At 61.4% G+C, this 25,231-nt stretch overlaps 1 protein-coding gene across 2 annotated transcripts in view; it reads right to left on the minus strand.

The window, feature by feature from the left end:
* Positions 1–4,977: 4,977 nt before the first annotated feature.
* TMEM255B (transmembrane protein 255B) overlaps positions 4,978–25,231 on the minus strand; it is a 32,933-nt gene continuing 12,679 nt past the window's right edge. The window contains exons 4-9 of one of the 2 annotated variants that reach the window (XM_049701031.1): positions 20,547–20,636; positions 17,393–17,473; positions 15,605–15,690; positions 14,447–14,606; positions 11,188–11,331; positions 4,978–6,094 (exon numbers count right to left, since the gene is read on the minus strand). In XM_049701031.1, the coding sequence (XP_049556988.1) occupies positions 5,927–6,094; positions 11,188–11,331; positions 14,447–14,606; positions 15,605–15,690; positions 17,393–17,473; positions 20,547–20,636 (729 nt within the window). In that variant the 3' untranslated portion in view covers positions 4,978–5,926. The remainder of the gene's footprint in view (positions 6,095–11,187; positions 11,332–14,446; positions 14,607–15,604; positions 15,691–17,392; positions 17,474–20,546; positions 20,637–25,231) is intronic. The other variant, XM_049701030.1, reaches the window with a different exon arrangement.

Raw genomic sequence — 25,231 nt, forward strand, 5'->3', positions numbered from 1 at the left:
GCCCCAAATCCAAGCCAGGGGCCCCGCATACACACAGGGACCCCGAGATCAGCCGAGGCCCGCCCACAGCCAAAGGGGCAGTCATGGGTCCTGGGCTCGGCGGCAGAAGCCCACACGTGCATCTCGCAAGCAGGAAGCTCAGCGGAGGCTGGGCACCTGTCCCTACAGAGGACAGAACAGTGGGAGAGTGGGCCCCGGGCGGAGGGAAGGCCAGCCCCGGGGCCAGGTGACTGCCCCGCTTTGCAAAGAGTCACCACGTTACACCTTGGTCTCCAGCAGGCTTTCTGCAGGTGTATTAAATTTCATAACTAAAAAGTTTTAGCAAATGGGAAACGGAAGTAGGCATGTAATGGTGCCACCCACGAGCCGCTGGCAGCGCGAGGCCCTGCCCTGCTCCTGTCGTCTGGGCTGGACGACGCTCGGCTGGGCACGTCCCCTTCATCCAGGGGGCGCCTGTGCTCCCACCGGCTTTGTGTTCTCTCCCTACACCCAGAGGTGGCGGAATTGGATGCGGAAGGACTGAGAAGCCAGGAGTGGGGGTGGGGGGGGGCAGTGCGGGTGGCCGCAGGCTGCTCGGACCGGACCAGACTGCTGCTGAAGGTCGTGCTTGTTAACCAAGCGCGTACTATCGCCCGGCCCTGCCCTGAGTGCTTTTCCAATGAGATCCAGTAACATACCATAACGTTCACCCCCTAACAGTGCGCAGTTCAGCGGGTTTCAGCACCTTCACAGCGCTGTGCAACATCACCACTGTCAGTTCCAGAACATTCCACCACGGCAGCAGGGAGCCCTGTTCCCATCAGCAGCCTCCCTGACCCCCTCCGCCCAACCAGCCTCAGTCTGCGATTGAGGAAGAGGCGGGGCCGCTCAGCAGAGGGAGGGGCCAGGGGAGAGGCCCCACCAAGCCCCACCCCTTGGTGGTGCCCGTCAGAGCTGCAGGGCCGGGTCTCACACACGTCAGAACGCAGGCGGAGCCTGGCCGGGTTCTGCCGTGGGGAGGGCATGACAGAGAGGGGTCCCCAGGGAACGGCGCCCAGAGCACACTGAGGCCAGCAGACTTGGGGGGTCCTGGGGATGGGGATGGGGGTGCCTGGAAGCCACCACCAGTCTGGGAATGGAATTGTTCACATTCTTTGTGGCTGGGCTGAGGGATAAAGACATTTTTGTGCGCAAGAGCAAAATTGTTGGCCTCGGAGTCTAACATTTTTTATCAACTCCCGGCACTCAGCGAGATGAAACGACCTGGCAGGGCAGACAGTCTGGGTTGGGCCACGCGGGTGTGGACGGTCCGGGGAAACCCTGAGGCCCTGCAGACCCCACCCTGGGTTGTGCTCGGAGGTCGAAGGTCATCCCGCGTCCAGGCCCGCGACCGGCTTCCCTGCCACTTGCTCCAAAGGCAGCCACGGGCCTGCTGGGACCAGGGACTGCGGCTTCACTCCCTGCAGCCCGGAGCCAAGGTTCCTCCCCACCCGGGCGCTCGTGGGTCCGGAGCCACCGAGGGGATCGACGTCTCGGACCACAGACCCCTGGCTCGGTTGGACGCTACGGTTCTTAAACTCTGGGCAGAAGAGGGACTTGCTGCAGGACCCCAGGCGGGTCAGTGGGCCGGGGTGCGGGTTGGGCGTGCAGTCGGCCCTTCATGCCTGCCGGCCGCGTCTGGTTTCCCCTCCTTGGACCGAGCGGACAGCAGCCTCGAGCCCTGCCGTCAAGTGAGGAAAGCGGAGGCCGGGCACCTCGAGCCTTTGCTGGACAAGGGGCTTCTGTCTCCAGGACGCCCCCGTCCCGGGGCTCGCATCTGAGTGCAGAAACCGTAGGGGGCGCCAGAGACGTGGAGGAAAGAGGGTTTCCTCCTTGTTCCTGAGCACGGTCCAGCCTTGGGGAGGCAGGGGTTCTGGGCAAGCGTGGAGCCCCTCCCGCTGGTAGCTCCGAGCCGAGTGCCCACACGAGCAGCTCTGGGGCTCAGCCCCGACGCCCCGTTCAAGTCCCAGCCCCAGTTCCTTTCTCCTCTCCTGCTTTTGCCTGGTACGGTTTGCACTGGGTTAAACGCCCCCTGCAGGGCAGGACGCCGAAGCCCACGGAGCAGCAGCAGAGCCGGCACGGACACGGGGGAGGGCACGTCCTCCCCCAGAGGCTCCAGCCCAGGGCCGCAGAGGCTCCTGTGATCAGACAGCATCTCCACCTTGACCGACATTTCCAGGAGCAACAAAGGTGGAAAGAATAAAACAAGTGAAGGTGTTTCCATGCTGCGATAGGGGGGCTGACCTGGCTGCGGGCAGAGGGCAAAGCCCACGGTCAGAACCACGGCCCTGCTGCCAGAGGTCGTTCCCAAGCAACACAGCTGCGGGCATTTCAATGTCACGTGTCTTTGCCCACTGAACCGAAAACACCAAGAACATAAAACCAAGGATCCACTGGAAAGTCACCCGGAGAAGGAAAAATCCCTCCTAGAGCCCATCAGACTAGGCTGAGGTTTCCCTGGCTGGAAGGGACGCTTGTCCATCCAATACTGTGCGGCTTGGCTCGTGTCATCTTTTGACGCATTCGGGGTGGGCATGCAGGGAAGGGCGGCCAGATGGGCAGGCGCTGGCCCCGACCAGCCCGGGCTGGGCGCCTCACACGCGGAACCCTAAGTGCCTGTAGGGTCCACGCAGGTGTCCCCAATAAATGTTGACAACATCTGTGCCAGTGAGCTCGCATCTCCCAACAGACGCCGCGAGGGAGAAACGGGACTGGCAGGACCTTATCGGATGCAGCAAAATGAACAGATGATGATGTGATGAGGCTGGGAAGAGGCAGGTGTGGCGTCGAGCGCCCACACAGGGAGCTCTTGGTGGAGTTCACCCGGATGGGCCTGAAGCCAGGCCCAGGCTTTGCCGCACCGGCAGGCAGGCTGGAAGGGGGACGCCGGGATCTGGTCTCCCCCCACCCTGGTCCCTGATGGCTTGTGATCTGTGCGCTAATATCCTAACATGATTCTCAGCATAAGTAAACGTCTCAGTGACTCGTAAGTTCTTAGATTTTATGGAAAGTCCCTACATTGATACACATAACTTTTTTAAAGTAACGAGTTTGCCTTTGTGAAGAGGACCGCCTGTATTGAGGGGGAGTGTGCAGGAGCTCGTCCCGTTACCCGGCTCCAGCTGCCGCCCGGGGGCCCCTTCCTGCCCCTGCCTGACACCCAGGCCGCAGGGATGCCTGCTGCACCTCTAGCAGAGCTGAGGTCTCGAGTGGGCTGTAGAGCGTCCTCCGGAGGAAAGAGATCATCCTCCTTATGCAAAACAAGACCCATCTGGGTCTAACGAGCCTCAGAAGTAAGAACCGCCTTCCCTGTTCTCCGCACGATCCCGGCAGGGAGCACAGTCAGTCGCGTGAATTCTCCTTTCATACACCATTGTTTTACGTGACATTCAAACTAGGTTTCTTTGGTGAAAGATGGTCTCCCCAAGTCGCACAGCTGAGTGGGACTCGTCCTGCAAGAGCTGCCTTTGGGCACAGGGACACTGGTCCTGTGGTCACACTAGGCACCCCCCCCCCCGGCCCCAAATGCCTGCCACTGTGATGGCGAAGCCCCGAAAGGGAGAGCTTAGCCGCAGAGGCTACCAAGCAAAGCCGTGAGGGACTGGGACCCAGACTAGTGAGTCTGGTGACGGGGCGGACAGGTGGAGGGACAGCAAGCCCATCGGGTCAAAATCGGGCTAAAAGGGAGACGAAGGATGCTTCAAAAACTAACTTCACGCTGCTTCTCAGTGTGGCCACGGGCTGCATCTCAGCCAATGGAATTACTCCTCCTAAATTCTGCTAGTTTTGTTATTTTTTACGATATGCCCAAAGCACGTCAAACAATTAGGGAGGATTGGCCACTTAAGAGTTTGACCTAAAATTCCAAATCGATGAGGAGTGACCTCGCTGTGCTCGTGGCTTTTGGAGCTGAAGTTCTGGGACAACAGGCGGTGGGGCCACGTCCTGGCCACGGAGGCCACAGGGCCTCCGTGCTGCGCTGGGCCCATCGGATCAGGCCAGCCTGGAAACACTGGGCTTGCGAGCCCACGTTTAACAAAACACAGTCACATCTCGCTTTACAAATACTGCTTTTTTTTTTACAAATTAAGGTCTGGGGCAGCCCTGTGCGAAACAAGTCTGCTAGCACATTTTCCCAGGCGTGTATGCTCACTGCGTGTCTCTGTGTCACATCTTCATAATTCTCATGATATTTCAGACTCTTTCATTATTATTATATTTGCATGGTGATTCGTGACCAGTGGTCTTTGATGTTACTCTTGTCACTGTTTTGGGTTTTTTTGGGTTTTATTGCGGTACGCGGGCCTCTCACTGCTGTGGCCTCTCCCGTTGCGGAGCACAGGCTCCGGACGCGCAGGCTCAGCGGCCATGGCTCACGGGCCCAGCCGCTCTGCGACACGTGGGATCTTCCCGGACCGGGGCACGAACCCATGTCCCCCGCATCGGCAGGCGGACTCTCAACCACTGTGCCACCAGGGAAGCCCCTACTGTTTTGGTATTTTTTAGGAATGAAGTGTTTTTACTTAAGGTCGTGGGTTGTTTCTTTAGCCATATGCTACTGGCAACAGACTGCAGGATGGTGTAAACATCGCTTTCATGTGCCGGGAAGCCAAGAATTCTGTGACTCCCCTCGTTGCGGTACTGGCGGGGGGCGGGGGGCGCTGCAGGGACCAAAACAATCTACACGCTCTGACCAGTGACCAGGTCCTTTCTGCCTCGTCTGTGACAAATAGCCTTCCCTAGGCCAAGGGGCCAGACGCATCCACGCGTGTCCTCCTCTCTAAGGAAACGGTGCACATGCTCAGAAAATGTAGTGAGAAGTGTTTCTGGATGTGAGGGCTGGGAGTATTCTGTCTGTTGGACAGAATTGCGTTCCCAGCCGGCAGCGGGAGAGGAGGCCACGCCTCGTTTAGACTCAACCACTTGCCTCCCTCCCTCTCTCCTCCCTCCCTTCTCCCTTCCCCTCACCTCTCCTCCCTCCTGTCCCTCCTCCGCCATCTCTTTTCCCCAAACATCCATGACTGTAACTCTGTAACTCTGAGACAGACTCTGGTCTGTCTCTCGACCAGGATTTGATTGGCTCCAAGGCCACGCTCGCCTGCTTCCTCAGGTGTGTCTGGCAGTGGGCAGGTGCATGTGGGGCCCTGGTCGGTAGCCATTGGTCTGTTCTGGGCACGGCTTCACCCAGGCCGTGGCTGCTGGGCCAGAGCCCCCCCCCCCACTCCAGGGGTCTCTCAGCAGAGAGGCTGCATCTTAGGGGCACCTGCTCTGCGGGCGGGGGCCCACACAGGGTGTCCCACAGAACAGACCAGGCTCCCTGGATTCTCCACGAAGGCTGACAGTCGGGGGCCTGGACACAGGACACACGCAGCTGCGGGACGCGATTGGAACAGAGCACACGCAGACCTCAGACCACTCGCAGGCCTTGGAAACAGCACTTATATTTGAGCTGGGACAAGTTTTCACTCGAGTGCGTGGGGACCAGGAGTGCAGCGCTGAGGGTGGTGACCCTGCCCTTGCCGGGGACACACATATAAATACAAACACAGCGCGTTTCCTCGAAAGTGGTCCTCACACGGGGGCACCTGCCGCAGTCCCCTTGATCATAATAGTGCTAACGAATTAGGAGGAAAATGAAACTGTTTTGTAAGTGATGCCACCAGAGCAAGGCGGCTCCGGCGGGCATTTTAGCACGGCTTCGTGTGTGGCTTCACACAGGGTGAGGCGGCGTCAGCCACCAGGGCTCCCCGCCCGCCAGGGCAGGTCCGGCCTCTCCTTGCCCGGATGTGCCCAGGGAGGGGAGGGGGGCTCAGGCATCTCCAGGAGGTTGGCCACAGAAGCAGGGTTCGTAGAAGCTGCTCTGTTTTCTAACAAGACAAAAACTAGTTTTCAGTCTCCACCCGCTGCATCACGGTGCGTAGGGGGGAGGTTTCTCCCCGGGGAGGAAGTGGGTGAGAGCGAAGATGGGGGGGGCATTCGGGGGGGGCCGGCAGCTGGGGCCGGGCTGGGACGGAGGCTGCACATCCTCGGACAGAGAGAGGTCGGAGCCAGGTGAGGCCGGGAAGCCACCAGGGGGCTGCAACCAAACAGAAAAAGCCTCCTCAGCTGACGGGAGCCCGGGGACATGCCCAGCGCCACTGGCGCCCCTCAGAGCCCACCCTGGCCCGAACCCCCAGACCTAGGCCCTCCTGGTGGGAACCGCTCCCTGAACAGCGTGCATTCCCAGGGGGCCACAGGGAGGCCCCGATTCAGCCCCACTGGGCCCCCTTCTCGCCTGTGGGCACATTGACATCCAGGTCTTGACATTCAGGAGGGTGGCTGGTGACATTCAGGAGGGTGGCTGGTGACCACCTGACACTGGGATGCATGGACATGCAAACACTGTCTAAGGAAGAGGCTGCCCAGCTCATCTGGGGCCCTGGGTTTACTCAACACTTCATATTTTACAGAAAAAAACAAGAACATCAACATTTTCCACATAGTGTGATGGTGAATTTTATGCATCAACTTGGCTAGACTACGGTGCCCAGATGTTTGCTCAAACTGTCTGGATGTCATTTTGAGGGTGTTTGGTAGCCGTGATGAACATGTAGACCAGCAGATCACCCTCTCTGGTGTGGGTGGGCCTCGTCCAATCAGTTGAAGAGGAAAAGACGGAGGTTCCCGAGGGAGAGGGAATTCTGCCTCCAGACTGACCAGACTCAAACTGCAAAATCTGTCTTCCTGGGACCTCTAGCCTGTGGACCGCACTGCAGATTTTGGGCTCTCTCCCTCTATATATCTATATCTGTATCATCTCTTCCTATAAATATATCTCTACCTGTGTTTCCTACGTGCACACATGCTATTGGTTCTATTTCTCTGGAGAACCCACGTAGATGCAAAAGGTGATTCTGCAAGGAGAATGTTGGGGCCACAGACGTTAATAAAATTGCCAGTTTTCCTCCACCCGCCAACAACCTCTTAAATTTCTTTTTTTTTTTTTTAACTTCTAGAGGTTAAAAACGCCTGCTTAAAACCAACATTAAATAAAGCAAGCAACCCCTTCTGTGATGGGACACAGGCGAGTGTGTGCAGGCTCTCGTCTTCGGGGGGGCCAGGTGGTTCCTTGCTCTCTGCTCAGCAGGTGCCCAGGGCCCAGGGATGCTAGCCTGCCTGCCCCTCCCCCCTGGAGGAACCCCAGACCTCGGGCTTTGAGAGAGAATTTCCTCACAGGCCAGGGCTCTAGGGATCCAAGGGCCCTGGGCCCCTGCCCACCTCCATTGCTTTCTTTCTCTCAAACTCACACTTCTTTCTGACCTCAGGGGACAAATGAAACCTCTAGAGAACATCCCTCAGATCTGTGGGTCCCCAGCTCCCACCAGGCATGTGTGTGGTCAGTTCTTTACCAGAAAAGAGCAGCTGAGAGAACCAGGGAGTAAACCACACTGACCATGGAATAAACCAGTGGGAACCACAGAGGAGCCAGCTGGAAATACATGGCAAACCAGCAAGGATTACAGAGTAAACCACCAGGAACCACAGAGCAAACCACCAGGAACCACAGAGCAAACCACCAGGAACCACAGGGTAAGCCACCAGGAACCACGGAGTAAACCACCAGGAACCACAGGGTAAACCACCACAGACCACAGAGCAAACCACCACAGACCACAGAGCAAACCACCAGGAACCACAGAGCAAACCACCAGGAACCACGGAGCAAACCACCAGGAATCACGGAGTAAACCACCAGGAACCACAGAGAAAACCACCAGGAACCACAGAGCAAACCACCAGGAACCACAGAGTAAACCACCACATACCACAGAGCAAACCACCATAGATCACAGAGAAAACCACCAGGAACCACAGAGAAAACCACCAGGAACCATGGAGTAAACCACCAGGAACCACAGAGCAAACCACCAGGAACCACGGAGTAAACCACCAGGAACCACAGAGCAAACCACCAGGAACCACAGAGAAAACCACCAGGAACCACAGAGCAAACCACCAGGAACCACGGAGTAAACCACCACGGACCACAGAGAAAACCACCACAGACCACAGAGAAAACCACCAGGAACCACAGAGAAAACCACCAGGAACCACAGAGAAAACCACCAGGAACCACGGAGGAAACTAGGCTCTGTCCACACAGGCAATCCCATCGGGGGGCAGACAAAAAGCCTCTTAGTTACAGGATGCGAGGTCCTTAGTTACAGGATGTGAGTTAATCCTTGGCGTGTCCTTGTTCCTGCACTTCCTGACCAGGTGGCCCTGGGAATAAGGAAGGTGGGTTTTCTTCGAAGGCGAGTGTTCTTTTTTTTTTTTTTTTTTTGCGGTACGCGGGCCTCTCACTGTCGTGGCCTCTCCCGTTGCGGAGCACAGGCTCCGGACGCGCAGGCTCAGCAGCCATGGCTCACGGGCCCAGCCGCTCCACGGCATGTGGGATCTTCCTGGACCGGGGCACGAACCCATGTCCCCTGTGTCGGCAGGCGGGCTCTCAACCACTGCGCCACCAGGGAAGCCCAAAGGCGATTTTTCGTTTGACCAGCTGCTCCAAACAGCCCCAAGAGCTGCTCACTCCCTCTATTATGCAGGAGTGTTTTCCGCTGCTAATGACTGGACAGGACACTTGCAATATCCCTTTCCTCCTCCGATGGGAACAGAGTCAGAAACATCAATCTGTCGTTTCCCTCCTGACGAGACACACAGCATCATTGATTTGCCATCTCCTCCAAATCTGATTATTGACGCGTATGTAATTACGCTCCTACATGTGCCGGTGATAAAAGCTGATTAGGCCCTTGTAGAGGGAGCCCAGGCCTCCCCTGGGAGGGAGAATTGGGAGCATCTGCTGTTTGTGACGAGCCAGAGGCCCGATGGTGGATGAGGCTGGAGTAGGACACCGGAAGAGAGCCATGTGTTCTCCAGCACCAGCGGTAAGGAGGGGAGACCGTGCCCGCACCCTGCAGCCCTGTCTCCTGGGGGAACAGAATCAGGACACCTGCCAGTGCCTCAGGTCAGGACCCAGCGCAGCAGGCCCCGGATGAGGTGCTGTCCTCCCCGGGTCCTCCCTGCGGCCGAGCTTGCGGGAGGCTGGTGCTAAACCAGCCAAACGCCGGGGCTCAGCCAGGAGGAGGGGCCCTGCGGGGATCGCCTCTGCCCCCTAGCCACGCCCCAGAGCTGCCTGGAGTCCCCGTGTGCGGGCGTGACCGTGGGGCCTCGCGGTGGACGCTGGGAGGACGGGAGACAGCGGCCCGCGGAGCACGCCCATTCCTCAGCGTCCGTGCATTTCCAAGCTGGTGTTTGAGACCACAGGCGGCCAACCAGCCCTCCCTCCAGCTGTGGTCTCACGTTCTGGGTTCAGCAAACTAAGCAGATGAGAGGCAGAGCACAGCCCAGGACACAGGCCACGCCCAGATGACGTGGTTCTTCCCGTGATGGGGACCAGGGAGGATGGCCCGGAGGTGGGATGCAGGTGACGCTCCCAGGGAAGACGAGGGCCGCCAAGGACGGCCACCTGGGTGTCGGGGAAGCTGACGTACCCGCCGTGAGAAGTGATGCCACGGGGGGTTACTGGCAGCCAGCTCACCTCCTGACGCTTGGGTAATTCCTTTCCGTGTCTTAGAAACGGGAGGACTCTCGAGCCAGGCCCCTCCCTGACTCAGGACTCAGCCTGCGGGTCCCCGTGCGGCCAGGGCGCCTGCTCGGGACTGGTGGGGTGGCTAAGGGGCTGCCCCTCATCGGCAGGAGGAGGCCTCCCATGACACAGCCCGTGGGCCGCCACTCCTCAGAGACAGACGTGGCGCTGCCCTCAGGCCAGGCCGCCGCGGCGCAGCCTCCTCTGGGAATTCCAAGGCCCCCGGAGCCCTGGGCGCACAGCCGCCAGCTTCACATTCACGGCAAGCGGAAGGAGCCAGGCGCAGAGAGGACGGACTTGCGCCTCCACGGGGAGGTAGAGCGGCCCCTGATTCCCCGCCCAGCGGGCCTGCCCCGGGCAGGACGAGGCTGCAGGCTTTCTCAGCTCGCCACACCTGCTGCGCCCCGGGGCCCAGAGACCCCACACCCGTTTCCAGCCCCACGAGCTGTCGGGCCTGGGGAGGCCACCGTGGACCTCACTGGCCGGGCTTGTGCCACAGCCCCGGGCGGCCAGCTGGGCCGAGTCTGCGGGTTCCTCTGAGTCATAAGGGGCTGCGGAGATGGGCAACACGCTCCCCTCAGCCCCGCCTCAAGTCTGGCCGCCGCCTCTGTCACTGAGCTGGTGGATACATACACCTGTCCTAAGCAGCCGCTGGCCCTGGAAAGTTCTCATGCCCCGTCAACATCACCCCTCGAGCGCTGGGACCCCAAGCAGCAGATGAAGATGTGTGACCTCACAGCAAACGGCTGGGGTCTCAGCACCCCACCTGCCCACGCACACAGACGCAGCCCCTCCAGTACCTTGACCCTGCGAACTTCCCAGAACCGCTCAGGGGCTGCCGTCATTGACACAGACCAGAGAACGTGCCAAGGCCACCGCCCCGCCCCCGCCAAAACAGAGGCCGACCGGCTGTCTGGGCCAGAGGTGCTCACCTCTGCCCCCCGAGGACACAGGGCAACATCTGGGGACGTCCTGGTCACCACAGTGGCAGCTGGTCGGGCGGGACGCTGCTCTATGAACAGGCTTCACCCCCGCGTGCCCCCTTCCACAGCAGCCCCAAGGCCACCAGAGTGGTACTAGGGTGAGGCCTGTGCACCTGCCGCTTCCGTGAGCGCCGGCAAGCCCTCGGCTCTACTCAGCGACGCTGCCCTGTCGCAGGGGCCCGGCAGCTGGCACAGGGCCAGGAAACTGCAGGCAACTCGTGTGGGACCTGGTCAGGGGCCAGAAAACCTCAAGGCCCCGGAAGACGTGGCGGCTGGGTCACCAGGGCCACACGGAGCAAGGATGCCCCAGATGGCCCCGGGGATGCCGAGCGTCCTGCGCGGGGCCTGGGGTCACCCGCCACGTCCCTCAGTCGTCCCACCCCCTCTGCTGGTCCACACCAGCTGCATCACCCCATTGTCTAAGTCGGGAGGGGAGCCACAGACCCCCCCTTTTCCTTCAACCCAAGCCCCCACCCCCGTGTCCCACCCGAGCTGCACTCCCTGGATGACAGCTGCCTGGGACGTGAGCACCGTCCGGCCCAGGGACGCTCGGCCTACCTGGAGGGGCAGCGGGTACGACGAGCAGGTGGGGACAGCCGGGGGCACCGGGCCGAAGCCCGTGGAGGCCAGGATCTGCTGGGCGGGGTTGTAGAGGGCCTGAGGCGCTGTGGACGGGCCGTAGGCCAGCTGGGACAGCGGGACCTGCCGCAAAGGATGGAGACGTGTCAGCCGAGCCCTGCTCTGGGGAGCCCTGTCCGGCAGCCACTCAGGAAGGCGGAGTCCTCAAGGGAGAGATTCTGAGTCCTCTCGCCAGCCTCTCTCCGACCAGAACTAAAGCCCAAAAGCTGGGTCTCTCCTTGCTTTTCCTTCTCCTGTTTGTCCCGGGATCCGCCGAGAGGCCCAGCTAGGCCCAGGCTCTCTTGGGTTTTTTTTGGAAAAGTGAGGAAACCCCACCTGTCTGCTCCAGGAGCGCGTGTCACGGGCATCCCCGAGGGGCGCTGATTCCAAAGCTGCCCTCGGCTCTAGTCAGCAGGGCCCTCTCCCCACAGGGGCTCTGGGTGGCACAGGCCGGGGTAGGGCTCTGGGTGGCACAGGCCGGGGTAGGGCTCTGGCCGCAGGGATTTCTGGAGCAGCACAGCCAAGACCAGAGCTTCCCAAACTCCTCCAACTCAGGCTTCCTTAGCTCATGGGAGGCTCTGATTCCCCAAAGGAAAACAGAACGTGGGCCCTGATTCTTGACTTCTCACCCGCCCCCAGAGAGGACGGGCCGTAGGACGGACCCCTCTCCAGAGGCAGGCCAGCCGCTTCCGATGGGGGGCTCGGGGGTTCCCAGACCAGAGGTGCATCCTTCCCTAAGAGCCCAGAACCTGGATCCCGCCTGACACCCACGGGGCAGGCCCTGCAGAGCCAGGAGGGGCTGCGACAGCACGGGCAGCAGCACAGACGGAGCATCTGAAAACTCATCAAAAGCCCCGGAGGTGCCAGAGCAGGATCCTGAGGGGGGGGGGCAGAGAGCCCCCCAGAGCTGCCTCGCCGCCCCTGCCCTCGGGACGCAGGCAGCCCAGGAAGGAGGAGGCCCGTCGCGCTTCCTTCATGCCGCAGGCTCAGTGCTCCGTCCTCTCCTACCAGGAGCTCTGGTCTGCGCGGCGAGTCAGTTAAACTCCGAGGGATGAACAGGCAGCTTGAAAGCAGGGAGAGAGGACGGGAAACTCAAGACGGGGCCCAAGCGCAGCCACCTCGATGCCTTGATGACTTATTCACGAACAAGCATAGCTGAGGGCCGACTGTGTGCGCGCCGACGTGGCCCGGTACCGCCAGAGCTGGGCCCCGGGGCTGCGGAGAGCGTTTCGGGCCTGAGGCCTGGCTAAGGGATCCGGGCCGAGGGGGCTGGTGAGGGTCGTGGGTCGAGGGTCCAGAGGGCGTCATGGGCTGGAGAGGAGCTGCCTGGCCTGGCTCAGCATTTCGGGGCCTGGGGAGGATGGGGTGGAGGTGTAGGGGTCTCCCAGAGGCAGCCTCACTCTGGGAACTACGGCCACTCTGCGGGGGACGCTAGGCGCCTGCACTGCCTGGTCTTGCCCTGACCCCTCGTGCACCCTCTCACCTCTGAGCCTCCCATGACGGCAAGGAGACCCCAGCTGGGCCAGGAGGACTGTCCACCTGCAGCTCTCATACCTGAGGCCAGCGCAGACCCTTCCTCAGCCAGGCTGGGCTGTAAGCGTGGCCACGTTGCCGGGGCAACCCCACCTTGGGAGACCCTCTGCAGACCCGAGACTCCACGCTCTGCCCGCCCGCCCACCCACACCCCACGGGACGGAGCCCTGAGTGCCCAGAGCTTCGGGTAGCTCGTGACGTGTCTTTGTTCCTTAAGATAATTCTTAAATTATAAGATCCATTAACTTACAAGAGCATCTACTCGCAGGTGTAAAATTTTAAGGAATCACCTTGCTTGCTTCTTACAACACCCCTGAGCACTGGGTGTGAGAGAGGAAACTGTCCAGAGCAGGGCTGACACGTAACTGTGTCCCGCGTGACAAGCGGCCTTTCTGGGGCGTTGCTACGTTCCCGAGAGAAGCTCCAGCAGTTTTATTATAAACTCATGAGCACAGGACCCTCTTCTGGAAAAGCCACCGGGCTGACGGCCATCCCTGGGGACAGCCAGCAGCCTCCACCCGGGCCCCCAGGGGCAGGACCCGAACAAGACACTCTGTGTAGCCATCGAGTCTAACCTCGCTCTCCTTGAGGATCTGCCGAGAGAGAAAACTCCGACCCGGTCACAGCAGGAAAAGCCCCACCGAGGGACCCCCAGACCGCACTGTGGGCCCTGCAGACCCCAGGCGTCCCGGGGGCAGGCGGCCCGAGGGACCCCCCGGACCGCACTGTGGGCCCTGCGGACCCCAGGCGTCCCGGGGGCAGGCGGCCCTCGTCCTTGAAGGACAGGATGCTTGCTGTGCGCGCACGGAAAGACACCTTGCGACCGAGCGGGAGCTGGGCCCGGCGTCTGCACCACGCAGAGTGGGAGTGGGGCGGGGGGTTGCCAGGGTCTCCCGTGGTATCTCGGGCTTTGTCTGGGGTCAGGAAACCTCCAAGAAACATGTCACTGATCTCGGGAGGCTCCAGGTGAGGCTGAGAAAGGCGGCCAAGGGCCACAGTCTCTGGGGCAGAGGTAACAAGCCTCCCCTCGGCAGTGTGGGCTGTGGATGGGGTCTGGCCTGCAGGGGTTGTTTGCACGTGCATTTGCACTTCCTCCTCGTTAAAGCCGGGCGATGGGCGGGTGGCTGCTGGTCTGTGGGAGGCTGTGAGCTCTTCCTGGCACTTGTGGCCTCCTGTGCGGCACCTCCACGGATGAAGTGTCAGGTCGCGGGAGGTACCATCTGGGCCCCGCGCGAGAACATGGCTTGGAACAGCCAGTCCCCTGGAGAGGACGCTGCCCACGGAGAGACTTGCAGGGTGGCCTCAGGCACGGGCCCTGCAGTGCGGTCCCTGCCCAGGGCCGCCCAGATGCTGCAGCACGTTCTCAGGGGCTCACTTTGGAGTCACCTGACTTCGGGAAGCACGGGCCTGAGCCCCAGATCTACCGGATCGGAGGCGCTGGGGTTCCGTGCTCAGCGGGCCACCAAGGGATGGACGCGGCCATCAGGCGCCAGGCTCGGTGCCCCTCTCTGCCGCTGAACTCGCGCTCCCTGGACCAGCTCAGGTGGCGCGAGCCTCGGGGAGGAGGGACTGAAGTGTCCCCAGGCTGCGGTCAGCACGGCTGCCGGCTCCACGAGCCCACGTCCCCATCGCTGTGTCTGCCCAGTGCGCGGCGGGCGCTACTCACCATGTCCTTGAAGGCCCCCAGGACTGCCGCGGTGACGACGCCCAGGAACAGGCCTAGGACGTTCAGCGCCGCCGAGGCCCAGAGCAGCCGATAGAGGTGGAGCACGTCCTGGCAGCCGCGGACGCCCACGAACTCGTAGTAGGTGGGCGGGTGCTCGGTGCTGTGCGGGGAGGGGCTCAGCGTCACCCACGGCCGCAGGGGGGCCCCCTCGCCGCCTGAGCCAGCGGGGCAGACGCTCCGCGTACTGATGGGCCGGGGGCTCTGCTGGGAGGGCCCGGGCCCTCAGGTGGCGGAGGGACGCCCTGGGGGCAGGGCTGTCCCAGGGAGCCCAGAATCCACCTGGGAGGGGGCCCAGGTCTCTGAGCAGGACAGCCTGCCCCAAACAGGGCCCCGGTAGGCAGAGCCCCGGCCCGGTCACCCCTGGAGCCAGCAGGGCTTAGCGGCTGCTGGCCGTCCTGGCAGGGAGCACAGAGGGGTGAGCCTCGGAGGGGGTTCGTCTTGGCCCGTGGCCTGGGCCCCGTGGTCGTGGTCTGTGCAGGCTCTGGACCACAGCCTCGGGTTGGAAATGGGGTGAATTCCTGCTCTGGGGGAAGGGTGTTGCAGCCTACACCCCTGGGGTTTTCAACAGTTCAGGGAGGGTCTCCAGGAAGCAACAGTAAACTCCCTGTTGGCTTTAATGTAGGTATTCAAGCTATTAACACAAAATTTAAAAGACGATGTGGGGAGGGTTCTGCTTCCCACGGAGCTGGGACCTTGCACTGGTCCAGACGACAGGTGAGAAGCTGGACAGACTGAATAGAGCAGCGCTTCTGGGCCCCACGGGACGGGGGAGGACACAGGGCAAACCGCCACCCCCGTCCCCAGACCGGAGAGACCAGCAGGCAGAGACAGGGTCCCAGCCTTCCGGGGAGGAAGAAACGGGTCACCTGTGCTGGTCACAGCCCACAGCAGGACATGGCTCCCCGGGAGGCCTCCCCTGCCCCCCACCTCCCGGCAGCCCTGAGCCTTCTCATCTGTGGAACGGAGCCCATGCCCGGCCTCACAGGATGTGCGAGGGCTGAATGAGATGTGGGTGCAGCGTGCGACGACGGGGATGCAGAGCGGGCTGGGTAAGTCCGGGGACGTGGGGTTCGCGGCTGTCGGGCTCCCACCGCTCACCTGTGGCAGTCGTAGAGGTCGCAGCAGTAGCAGGTGTTACTCTTCACCTTCAGCTGGCATCTACCGTTCAGGGAGTGGCAGGTGACCTGTGAGCAGACAGTCCGGTCAGGTGCCCCTGTCCTCAGGCCGCAGCGGGCAGGGGCCTCCCTGGGCGTAAGGACCCACCCCTCTGCCCCATGAGCCAGGCAGCTGCCTCCCCTGAGCCCATGTTTCTTGACCTGCCCCTTCCTCCACCCAGTCCAGGTGCAGCAGGGCTGGGGGGCGACAGGGACCCCCTGCAGGGAGAGGTAGAGGACCAAGCCAAAGCTTGCTGGACGAGGTGAGGGGCGGGGGGTCCCCAGGAGCCTGCAGGTGGGGACCCCTCAGGTGGGAGCCCCTTCCTGACCTCCCAGAGGACAGCTCCCGGTCACCCAGTCTGACCAAGCCAGCCCTTCCCCAGGGCACATGGAGGCTTCCCTTCCTTCCCCCGGCACTTTGTAACCACCCCCGTGTGGAAGGTAAGTGGGGCAGAGACCACCCAGCTGCAGAGAGAGGACGGGGACCCTGGGGAGAAGGACTTGCAGGGAGGGCCGTGCATGAGTGAGGACAGACGTTCGAGCAGGCTTGGGGTCGCCTGAGAAGCCAAGCGCCCGGGGCAGGTCAGGGGGCAGGTCGGGGGCAGGGCCTGACCCCAGAGGTCCTTGGCCCCGGCCCCTATAGCAGCACCTCAAGCCACCCTTGGGCATGTAGTCTTTCTTTCAGGGTTCTGTGGTTAACTCCTGAAAGCCACCCACATCAGGAGTGGGAGGGCTTGAGCAAGGGTCCTAGAAAGATTAATCTGGAAAAACAGTCCCGACGGGGCGGAGACAAGAGACAGGCTGCTGGGAGCCATGGAAGTGAGCCCGTGTGACTCAGGCCTGCAAGGGGGCTGGGCGGACGGCCCGACAGGTGAGAACCGGGGCTCAGCGAGGGGAGCAGGGGAGCAGTCAGGGCACCGCCGGGCTCTGAGCCTGGCAGCCAGCACACGGGAAGGTCGGAGCCACAGGACGGCGAGCTGGAGGTCGCGAGGCCTAACCCTGATCCTGACCCGAGGTGCCCCCTGCTGGGAGGTGTCCCTCCCTCCTGCGAGGTGTCACCTCTGTGACCCCAGTACCGCTCGGAACACACTGCGGTGAGCAGGAAGGAAGGACAGAGCAGCACGAGGGCGTGGGGGGCCCGGTGACCCCCGCTGAAGAGGACGAGTCCCCAGGGCCCCCTCCAGCAGCACAGGCCGGGCCTTTGGAGAAGACGTGTGCCGCCCCGTTGAGGGGCAGTAGCAGAGGCCCCTTCTCCCCGCCGCCAGCCACGCGGCCTCAGCCACGGCGTCTGCTGCCCGCCCTGCGCGCCTCCTTCCTGACGTTTGTGCACAGTGTCAGAGGCCATGTTTAGTTAAACGGATAAATCTACACAGAGCTGAGTGAGACGGCAGGACAGGGGGAGCCACGCAGCCACCTGGGACGGTCCAAGAGGAGACGCCGGCCACGCTTAGAAACACCATCAGACATCCTCGGCCCAGGGACAGCCGGCGAGTTTGGGGCCAGTGCAAACGTAGCATCCTAGATTTCAGTGCACTAATTACGTCAATAAAAAGCTCATCGTGAACGCCGCACAGACGGGGCCGATGGACTCGGGGCTGCACCACAGGCAGTCGGCAGCTGTGATCCGGAGCGAAGCACCTCACCGGGCGCGGTGAGCACGACGTGAGGGCGTGCTGGGGACAGAACGTCGGATCTGGACCAGGTTAACGAGTGGGACCAGCGCGGCACTCACCTCCGTCTGGTAGACGTCGTGCAGGTAGCCGACCCCACTGGAGTAAAACTGGCACCTTCCTGCGGTGAGGGGCCTGGGCTCCTAGAGACCAAGAACCACAGATGGAATGGGACGGCTTTACCCCCATATCAGGAGGGACCGGAGGTGATTTCAGACCTGTCGCCGCAGGCTCTGAGCCCAAAGGAGAGAGGCCAAGGCCAACGGACCCCTCCCAAGAGTACAAAGAGCAGGGAGTACCAGGGCTCATCCCAGAGCAGCTGGGCTCCTGCAGCCAGGAAGCAGGCACCCCAACCCTGCCGGCCAGGGGACACAGCTCCCCCCATCAGTCAACACAGGGCAGCTGAGGGAGGTGGTCGTGCTCCCGTACAAGTCTCAACAAGGAGACCCCTTGGCTCCTGCCTCTTTTCCTCAAAGCACAGCAATTTTTCCACGAGGGAGGGAGCAAGGTGGGTTTCAGCCTAATCCACTCATCCATCCAACCAGCCAATCACCCATCCGATTACTTACTCATCTGTGTATCCATCCTTCTATCCATCCACCCACGTCCATCCACCCATCCCTCCACACATCCTTCCATCCTTCTATCCATCCACCCACGTCCATCCACCCATCCCTCCATCCATCCTTCCATCCTTCTATCCATCCACCCACGTCCATCTACCCATCCCTCCATCCCTCCTTCCATCCTTCTATCCATCCACCCACGTCCATCCACCCATCCCTCCATCCATCCTTCCATCCTTCTATCCATCCACCCACGTCCATCCACCCATCCCTCCATCCATCCTTCCATCCTTCTATCCACCCACGTCCATCCACCCGTCCCTCCATCCATCCTTCCATCCTTCTATCCACCCACGTCCATCCACCCGTCCCTCCATCCATCCTTCCATCCTTCTATCCATCCACCCATCCCTCCATCCATCCTTCCATCCTTCTATCCATCCACCCACGTCCATCCACCCGTCCCTCCATGCACCCATCCACTCACCAGCCCCCGGAGCGTACGTTCACCTATGTGCCCATCCAACTATCTATCCGTGAGTCTGTCCCCGACATTCATAGGGCAGATGGTGCCAAACCATAAGGGCACCCGGGAGGGCCTCCTGGCTCTGGAGCTGGGAAGGGGGCGCCTGCAGGCTGTGAGTCCTCGCCTTCAGGGGTGCCACTCCAGGTGTCCTGTGCAGCCCTGAAACAAGGCAGGGCCGGTCTCGCTCCTACAGAGGGCCGGGGAAGCTCTTCCACCCGGGAAGCCAGTGCGTTTGAAGGGAGGGCTCAGGGTGCTGAGGCCCGAGAAAGCCGCCCGCAAGGCCGAGACCCCACCTCTGTTGCGACCAGGAAGGTGGGGCTCCCTGAGGCTGCCTCCGAGACGCGCGCCCTCATCCCCCTCTGCTCGGTTGGTTACAGGCAGAAAGGAGGGCCTGGTCCAGACAGAGGCTGAGCCCAGAGGCTGGAATCGACCAGAAGGGCAACACGCCGGTGGGCACAGGCTCACAGGTCCCTGAGGATCGGGGTCGTCGTGGATGTTCATGAGGTCTTCCTGGGCCCGTGGGTGCCAGCCTGCCGGACCCCATCACACCCGACACGTCCACAGTGGGCTGGATGCCAGCTCGCCTGCCCTGGGGGTGAGGACGATGTGGGGGTCGTCCTCCACACATTTTTCTACCCCAGCTGTTGGCATCTTAAAGCTGTAATCTCGGGAAGTGCCGATAGCCAGTTACAAGCTGCAGAAAAGGGCTTTTTTTTTTTTTTTTGGCGGTACGCGGGCCTCTCACTGCTGTGGCCTCTCCCGCTGCAGAGCACAGGCTCCAGACGTGCAGGCTCAGCGGCCATGGCTCACGGGCCCAGCCGCTCCGCGGCATGTGGGATCTTCCCAGACTGGGGCACGAACCCGTGTCCCCTGCATCGGCAGGCGGACTCTCAACCACTGCGCCACCAGGGAAGCCCAGAAAAGGGCATTTTTAACTGATTCTCCATAGTTCAACCACAGCCATCTCCCTGCAGCTTCAGGCTATGTGTTTTCAGCCTGGAAACTCAGCCCCTCTGTTCACGTCCAAGTCCCTGACTGGCAGGCCAGCTTTGGCGGGATGGCCGATCCTGGGCACACTGGCCACATGCAGAGGAAGCTGAAAACCCATCTAAGGAAGAAAGAAAGAAAGCGCAGGGACGTGGGGACTGAGCTCCACACCCTACACCCCGGACAGGGGGTGCTCGTCACACCTGAGGCTCGAGGGAGGCTGCGGGAATCAACCGTACCTGCCTCTTTGGTTGTAAAACCTGACTGGGAGGGTGAAACTGCGCCTTCCTCGGCCCTTTGCCTCTCCTGGAGAGGAATCGGTAAGGATTCCCAGGGCCAGCACTTTGTAAGCCTTTTATTTGGAAATAATTTCAAACTGACCGAATAGTCCCAAGAAGAGCGACTGTAAAGCTTAGCCTAACGTTACCACCAGGGCCGGCACTTTTTATAACCTAAGAAACTTCACAAGCATAAAACCACTCAGAGTTCAGTGTTAATCGACGTGAACGAGCGCACGTAAAGCCCTGAGCTCGTGTCGCATTCCCACCTGACACAGGACCCGTTGGGGCCGCAGAGAAATGCCGGTGGGTCCTTCCCGGCCCGGATGGGGCACCAGGTCAGGGTTGGTGGACAGAGCAGCAGTGCCCGGCCCTTCCTTCTGAGCAGGTCCCGGCCACCGCCCCACGGTTCCAGAGCACGAGTGTCTGACGTGGCGTGTCCTCCCCCGGCTTCCCCACCATTAGGATGACAGAGGCAGAGGGACCTCATGGGCACAGCGTCCAGTGAGGAGGTCCCAACACACGTATTTGAGCAAAAAGCCTGGGAAGTCGTGGGGCACTGACTCCGGGACATCTTTCATCTTACTGATTAAAGAGGGGCCTGAGGAGTGTCGCTGGGAAGTTGAGGACTTTGGTTCTAATGATGTGATGGCTGCGGTAGGGGGTGTGTGTTGGGTCAGTTTTGGAGGAAACGAGGGGAGGGACAGGAGGAAAGACTGTGATTGGCCAACACAATCTGTATTCGTCAGACTGTGAAGGTCACCGAGCTGCGTCCTGCAAGAGGAAGTTGAACTTCTGAAGATTTCTTAAACCCACAGAGCAACTGAGAACAGAACGAGGGAGACTGGGAAGAACTCACGATGTGCCGCGCGGCGAACACGCCGTCCACGATGGCGCAGCAGAAGGCGGCCACCACGCCGAAGCTGACGAACACGATGGCCGCCACCAGCTGGAAGCAGAGACGGGAGAGGCTCAGTCTCATCAGACCTTCCCCGAGCGCCCGCCCACTCGAGGCCCCCGGCCCCGCCCCCGAAGTTGCTCCGCGGGGTCCTCACTTCCCACCACGGTCTCTCCAGAAACCCTCCCCGACGGCCGGGGCGGCGCCCCAGGCCCGATCCCACCGAGCAAGGCCCGTCATGGTTGCCTCGTTTACTTCACGGGGTCGGAGGCAGGAGCTCTTGGATGGGGAGTGTGGTCCCCCCACGGCCTTGTGGGTAACGGCGGGCCTCCAGGGTATTTAAACGGTTTGCAATCTCCTGCTTTTACAGACTCTGCCACAAAGACCCTAATCACATTCTACATAAAGTCTGGGCTCACACACGCGTGTTCTGCAGGACCATCTCCTGGAACACACAGGGAGCCACGCTTGCCAACAGGACAAGGTAGGGGGTCTCTGCACGTCAGGATCTGAGGGGGCATGTGTTTCGCTCCCACGCCCCACGGCCAGACACCCACCCCCTGATGTCCCAAAGGACCCAGGGCTCGCTGCTCGTTTCTCGGTTCTGTCATCTGACGGCAGAAAAAGCCTCGCTGCCACTCCACGTGCATCTCTCTGTTATTATCAAGGCTGAGAACCTGTTCTTACGTCTGTTGGCCATTTCTTTAAATCTTTTTCTCTCTCTCGGGGAACAATTTCAGGTTTACCAAAACAGACAGCAAACGTGGTACCAAAATTCCTGTACGTCCTGCCGCTGGCGACACCGAGTGTCCACCCTGCCAACCACGGCAGGACCCCCGTGGCAGCCACGAGCCACGGCGTCAGTGCATTCACTCCGTCCTAGAGGGCGTGTAGAGTAACCGGGATCTCCAGCCCAGACCTTGTGAACAACAAGCTGCGAGCTAGAGCACGACGCGCGCGTGCAGGTCGTCTGCCTCCAGCCTGGAGAACACGGGCAGAAGCTGCCTCCCGCCACCCGCGTTCCTCGGTTGCCTCTTTCCCCGTGGCCGAGTCAGGCTCTGGGGTTACTGACCTGCACGGCCCCACCCTCCCACCCTCGTCAGCCTGAGGGATTTGTTTCTTCAGCAAAGCACAGGGATTGGCATGAAACGTGGGCTGGTTTGACAGACTGCAACGTTGATTTCCGTTTTGGCGTGAGGCTGCCAGTGGCTACTCAAGGGATGGAATGGGCGGGAGGGCCACCCAGGGCTGTCCCAAGGGGGAGGGCCACCCAGGGCTGTCCCAAGGGGGAGGGTGGCCGGGCTCCCTCCTCGCAGCCCACAGGCCTGAGGCCCAGCCCCACATGTTGCTTCCAGGTGAAACCTGTCCCCTGACACCGCACGTCAGAGCCGTCGCCCAGCCTTGCGGGGGTCTCTGCCCTGCTGACCCCTTTGGTCCTGTGTCCCCATCCGGAGAAGGAGCCGTGCGGCTGACCTCTCCATGCGCCGGATCCACGCCCTGCAGGTGCTGCGTGGATGCAGGTGTGACAAGCCCGGCTGCTGCCGCGGGCCCTTCCCCCCACGTGACACTTGTGACAGTAATGGAGAATTGAACGGAAGGGACCTTGGGGACCCCCTGCGGGGAGCCATGCACAGAACCCTGCCTGCATCTGAACAACGGCAGCGACCTCGCCTTGGGGCTCTACGGAGCCCCGGTCAGACCCACGTTCCGCCCAGGTGCTCTAGGTCTACGAGGCAGGAGCTGCCCTGAGACACGAGGCGGGGTCTCATCCCAGCAGGGCCTCGACGCCGAGCAGGGAGGCCAGGGGCAGACCCTCCCTCATATGGGGGGAGGAAGACCGCGTGGTCCCTTCCCGTGAAGTTACTGCACACAGATGCGACGCGGCTGGCTAAAGAGTGGTGGGAAAAATCACTGCAGGAACCACACCGAACCGAGCCTTCCCAGGCTTGTACTGCCTTGTGACAAACTACAGGAAAACACAAAAAAGACTCAGAAGGCACTTTTCCGCTGTCCCGGGAGCCAGGCAGGCCCGCGTCTCCAGCAAATGAAAGGCCTGCGTCTGCTCTGCCTGCCGCGTCCTCCCGCTTCCTCCCCGGACCTTCCAGCCGCCCCGGGCTCGCGCCCTTCGCACAGAGACGCTCAGTCCACGGTTCATGCTTCGTAGAGGCTGGAGCGCGAGGCCGCCCCGTCTCGTCTTAGCATCGGCCGGAGAGCAGGGCAGCTCCTGTGACTGACCGCGAGGCCCCTGGATGCCGTAGCCCGACAGGAAGGACGCGGTTCCTGCCGGGCAGAGCTTCCGGCCAGAGGGGCCCAACACAGAGACGCGACCTGAACAACATCGCTTTGGAGCCCCAAGTCCTTCAGCACGGGGCACCCATCTCATCCTGACACCCCAGCCGCGTAGGGAGGGAAAGTACCGGTTCTGACCTGGAACTCCCACCCCAGCCTTACAGAGAGGCCACAGCCACAGTCAAGTTCAGACGCAGCCCCGGCCCCTCCCAGACCCCCAGGTAGTTGTGACCTCAGGAAGGGAGGACGACTTTCTGGCACAAAAGCAATGGGAGGGACAAACTGCTCCGCCAGCAAGTGTTCCCCAGCACCTGCTTTGTCCCAGACGCCGGGCTGGCACTGGGTCCTGCCGTGCACTCGGTCCGGGATACCTGCTCCTGCAGAGAGCCACGCAGCCTGCGGCCTGACACCCCTGGGATGGCACCGTTCCCCCTCCCCACCTCCCCCAGGGCCACTGCCAGTGTCCCTAAGGAGTGGAGCTGTCCCCAGCAACGGGTCTCCTAGGACCAGTGGGTCTGCGGCTAGCCTGGTCACCGGGACCTCATCAGAAGTGGGTGTCTGCCCAGCCCCGTGTGCTCCAGCACGGGTGCTGGTTCAGGAAGTCCACTAAGCACTGCAGTCGCCTGAGACGCTCCCAGAAGTGGCCCCTGAGGCCCTGTTGCTTCTCTCACCACCAGCGGGTGAGCAAAGCCATCGTCGGACCCGCTGCCCTGGTGAGTCTTCCACGCACCAACTCAACGCCTCAGAGGACGCCCTGCTCCACGCTGGCCAGTGGCCGGCTCCGCCCCAACTGCGGCTCGGTCACAGTCTCGGCCGAGAGACGCTCACATCACACCTCCACCGGCTTTCATCCCGGTCTCCACAGACAGCACACAACTTGCAAAGCGTCTCCTAGCACGCAGGGCTGCCCACAGCTGGGTGTGTAAACGTGCTCTGACCCTGTTTGCACATGTCCCCACGACGCGAACGTCCTCAGCAACCTTCAGGGGACTCTGCTCGGCTGCCCCTCCTCCCACTGCCCCGGGAAAAGTAAAAGCCAGAGCTAGCACCACCTCACACGTGGTAAACTCGGCTCTGGGGTGACCGCACGTGTGCTCCTGCCCGGGAACCACCAGGGTCCAGTTGACGGCGCTGGGAAAGACGTTGGAAGTTCTCTCCTCCAGCGCTTCGGGCTGGAAATAGGAAACCGGCCAGGACGAGCAGCTGCCCCTTGGCCGAGGCCTGCGTGTCCTGGTTTCGGTCACAGCCGCCACGTCCTTTCCAGGCCCCGCTGCCCCTCGAGCAGCCTAGTGGTTTAACAACGTTAGCACAAGGACCCACTCACGCCCCGAAGGTCCCTCTCTAACACGAGGGCTGCCGGGCCCGACAGATGTTGCAGACAGGGTCTGTCTGTGACTCTAGCAACTAAGGAAGGCACTAGATTAGGGTTGGGACTGTGTCTCCTTGTCCTGTCAGGGTCTCTTATGGGGGAAGGGCAGCTGTTACTCAGTGGGGGAAGGTCATCTTCAAATCTCCGCTGGGCCCACAGAGTTTACTACATTCCAGCAGGGGAAAGTGATTTTCAAAAACAAACACCAAACAGATAAGGATGTGATACGAAGGAGGCTGCCTGGAGCCAGATAAACGGTAGAAAGTGGAGACGGGAGCAATTAGCCCCGACCACAGGGTCCAGGCAAGAGGCGACGCGGCTAAACCAGGACCGAGGGAAAGTGAGAGCTGTGAACACACACACCGAGGAGAAGGCGGTAACACCTTAGAGAACTAGAAGAGAAGAGCAAACTTAACCCAGAACCAGCAGAAGCAAGGCACTAGGAAAGGCTTAAGCAGAGATAAAAGAAACAGAGAGCAGAAAAGCAGCAAAGGGAATCGAGGTAACTGCAAGTTGGTTCTTTGAAACTATTAACAGAATTGACTCGCCTTGTTTGGTTCTCGGCCTTACCTGCCAGGAGCGTCCACCTTCCTGTCCCGGCCTGGGGATAGACCTTCCAGCCCTTCTCTGCCTTCACTGCCTCTCCCCTGTCCGCCCCAAGGGCCCCCCGGCTGCATGTACAGGTCGAAGCCCCCTGCGTTCAGGGTCTCCCCCACCCCCCAGCCCCAGCCCCCAGCTCAGCACCGTGCAGCTGTACCAGGAAGCATTCGTTGAAGAAAGAACTGGACGGGTGTGCAGGCCCTTTGGTGGAGCACGGGGCTGGAGGTGGGACAGTGTGTGAACCTGGCCACCACCCTCCTGCCCCATCACTAGTGGGCCCTCACGGGGAAAGCCCAGCCCCCCCTGCACAGCCTCCACGTGGGTCACTGTGGACCTCGCAGGCTTCCTCCCCGATGGCCCTCGGATCCCCCAGCACCCCAACATCTGC

The sequence above is a fragment of the Orcinus orca genome, chromosome 18 (assembly GCF_937001465.1).
Source record: "Orcinus orca chromosome 18, mOrcOrc1.1, whole genome shotgun sequence".
Classification (NCBI taxonomy): domain Eukaryota; kingdom Metazoa; phylum Chordata; class Mammalia; order Artiodactyla; family Delphinidae; genus Orcinus; species Orcinus orca.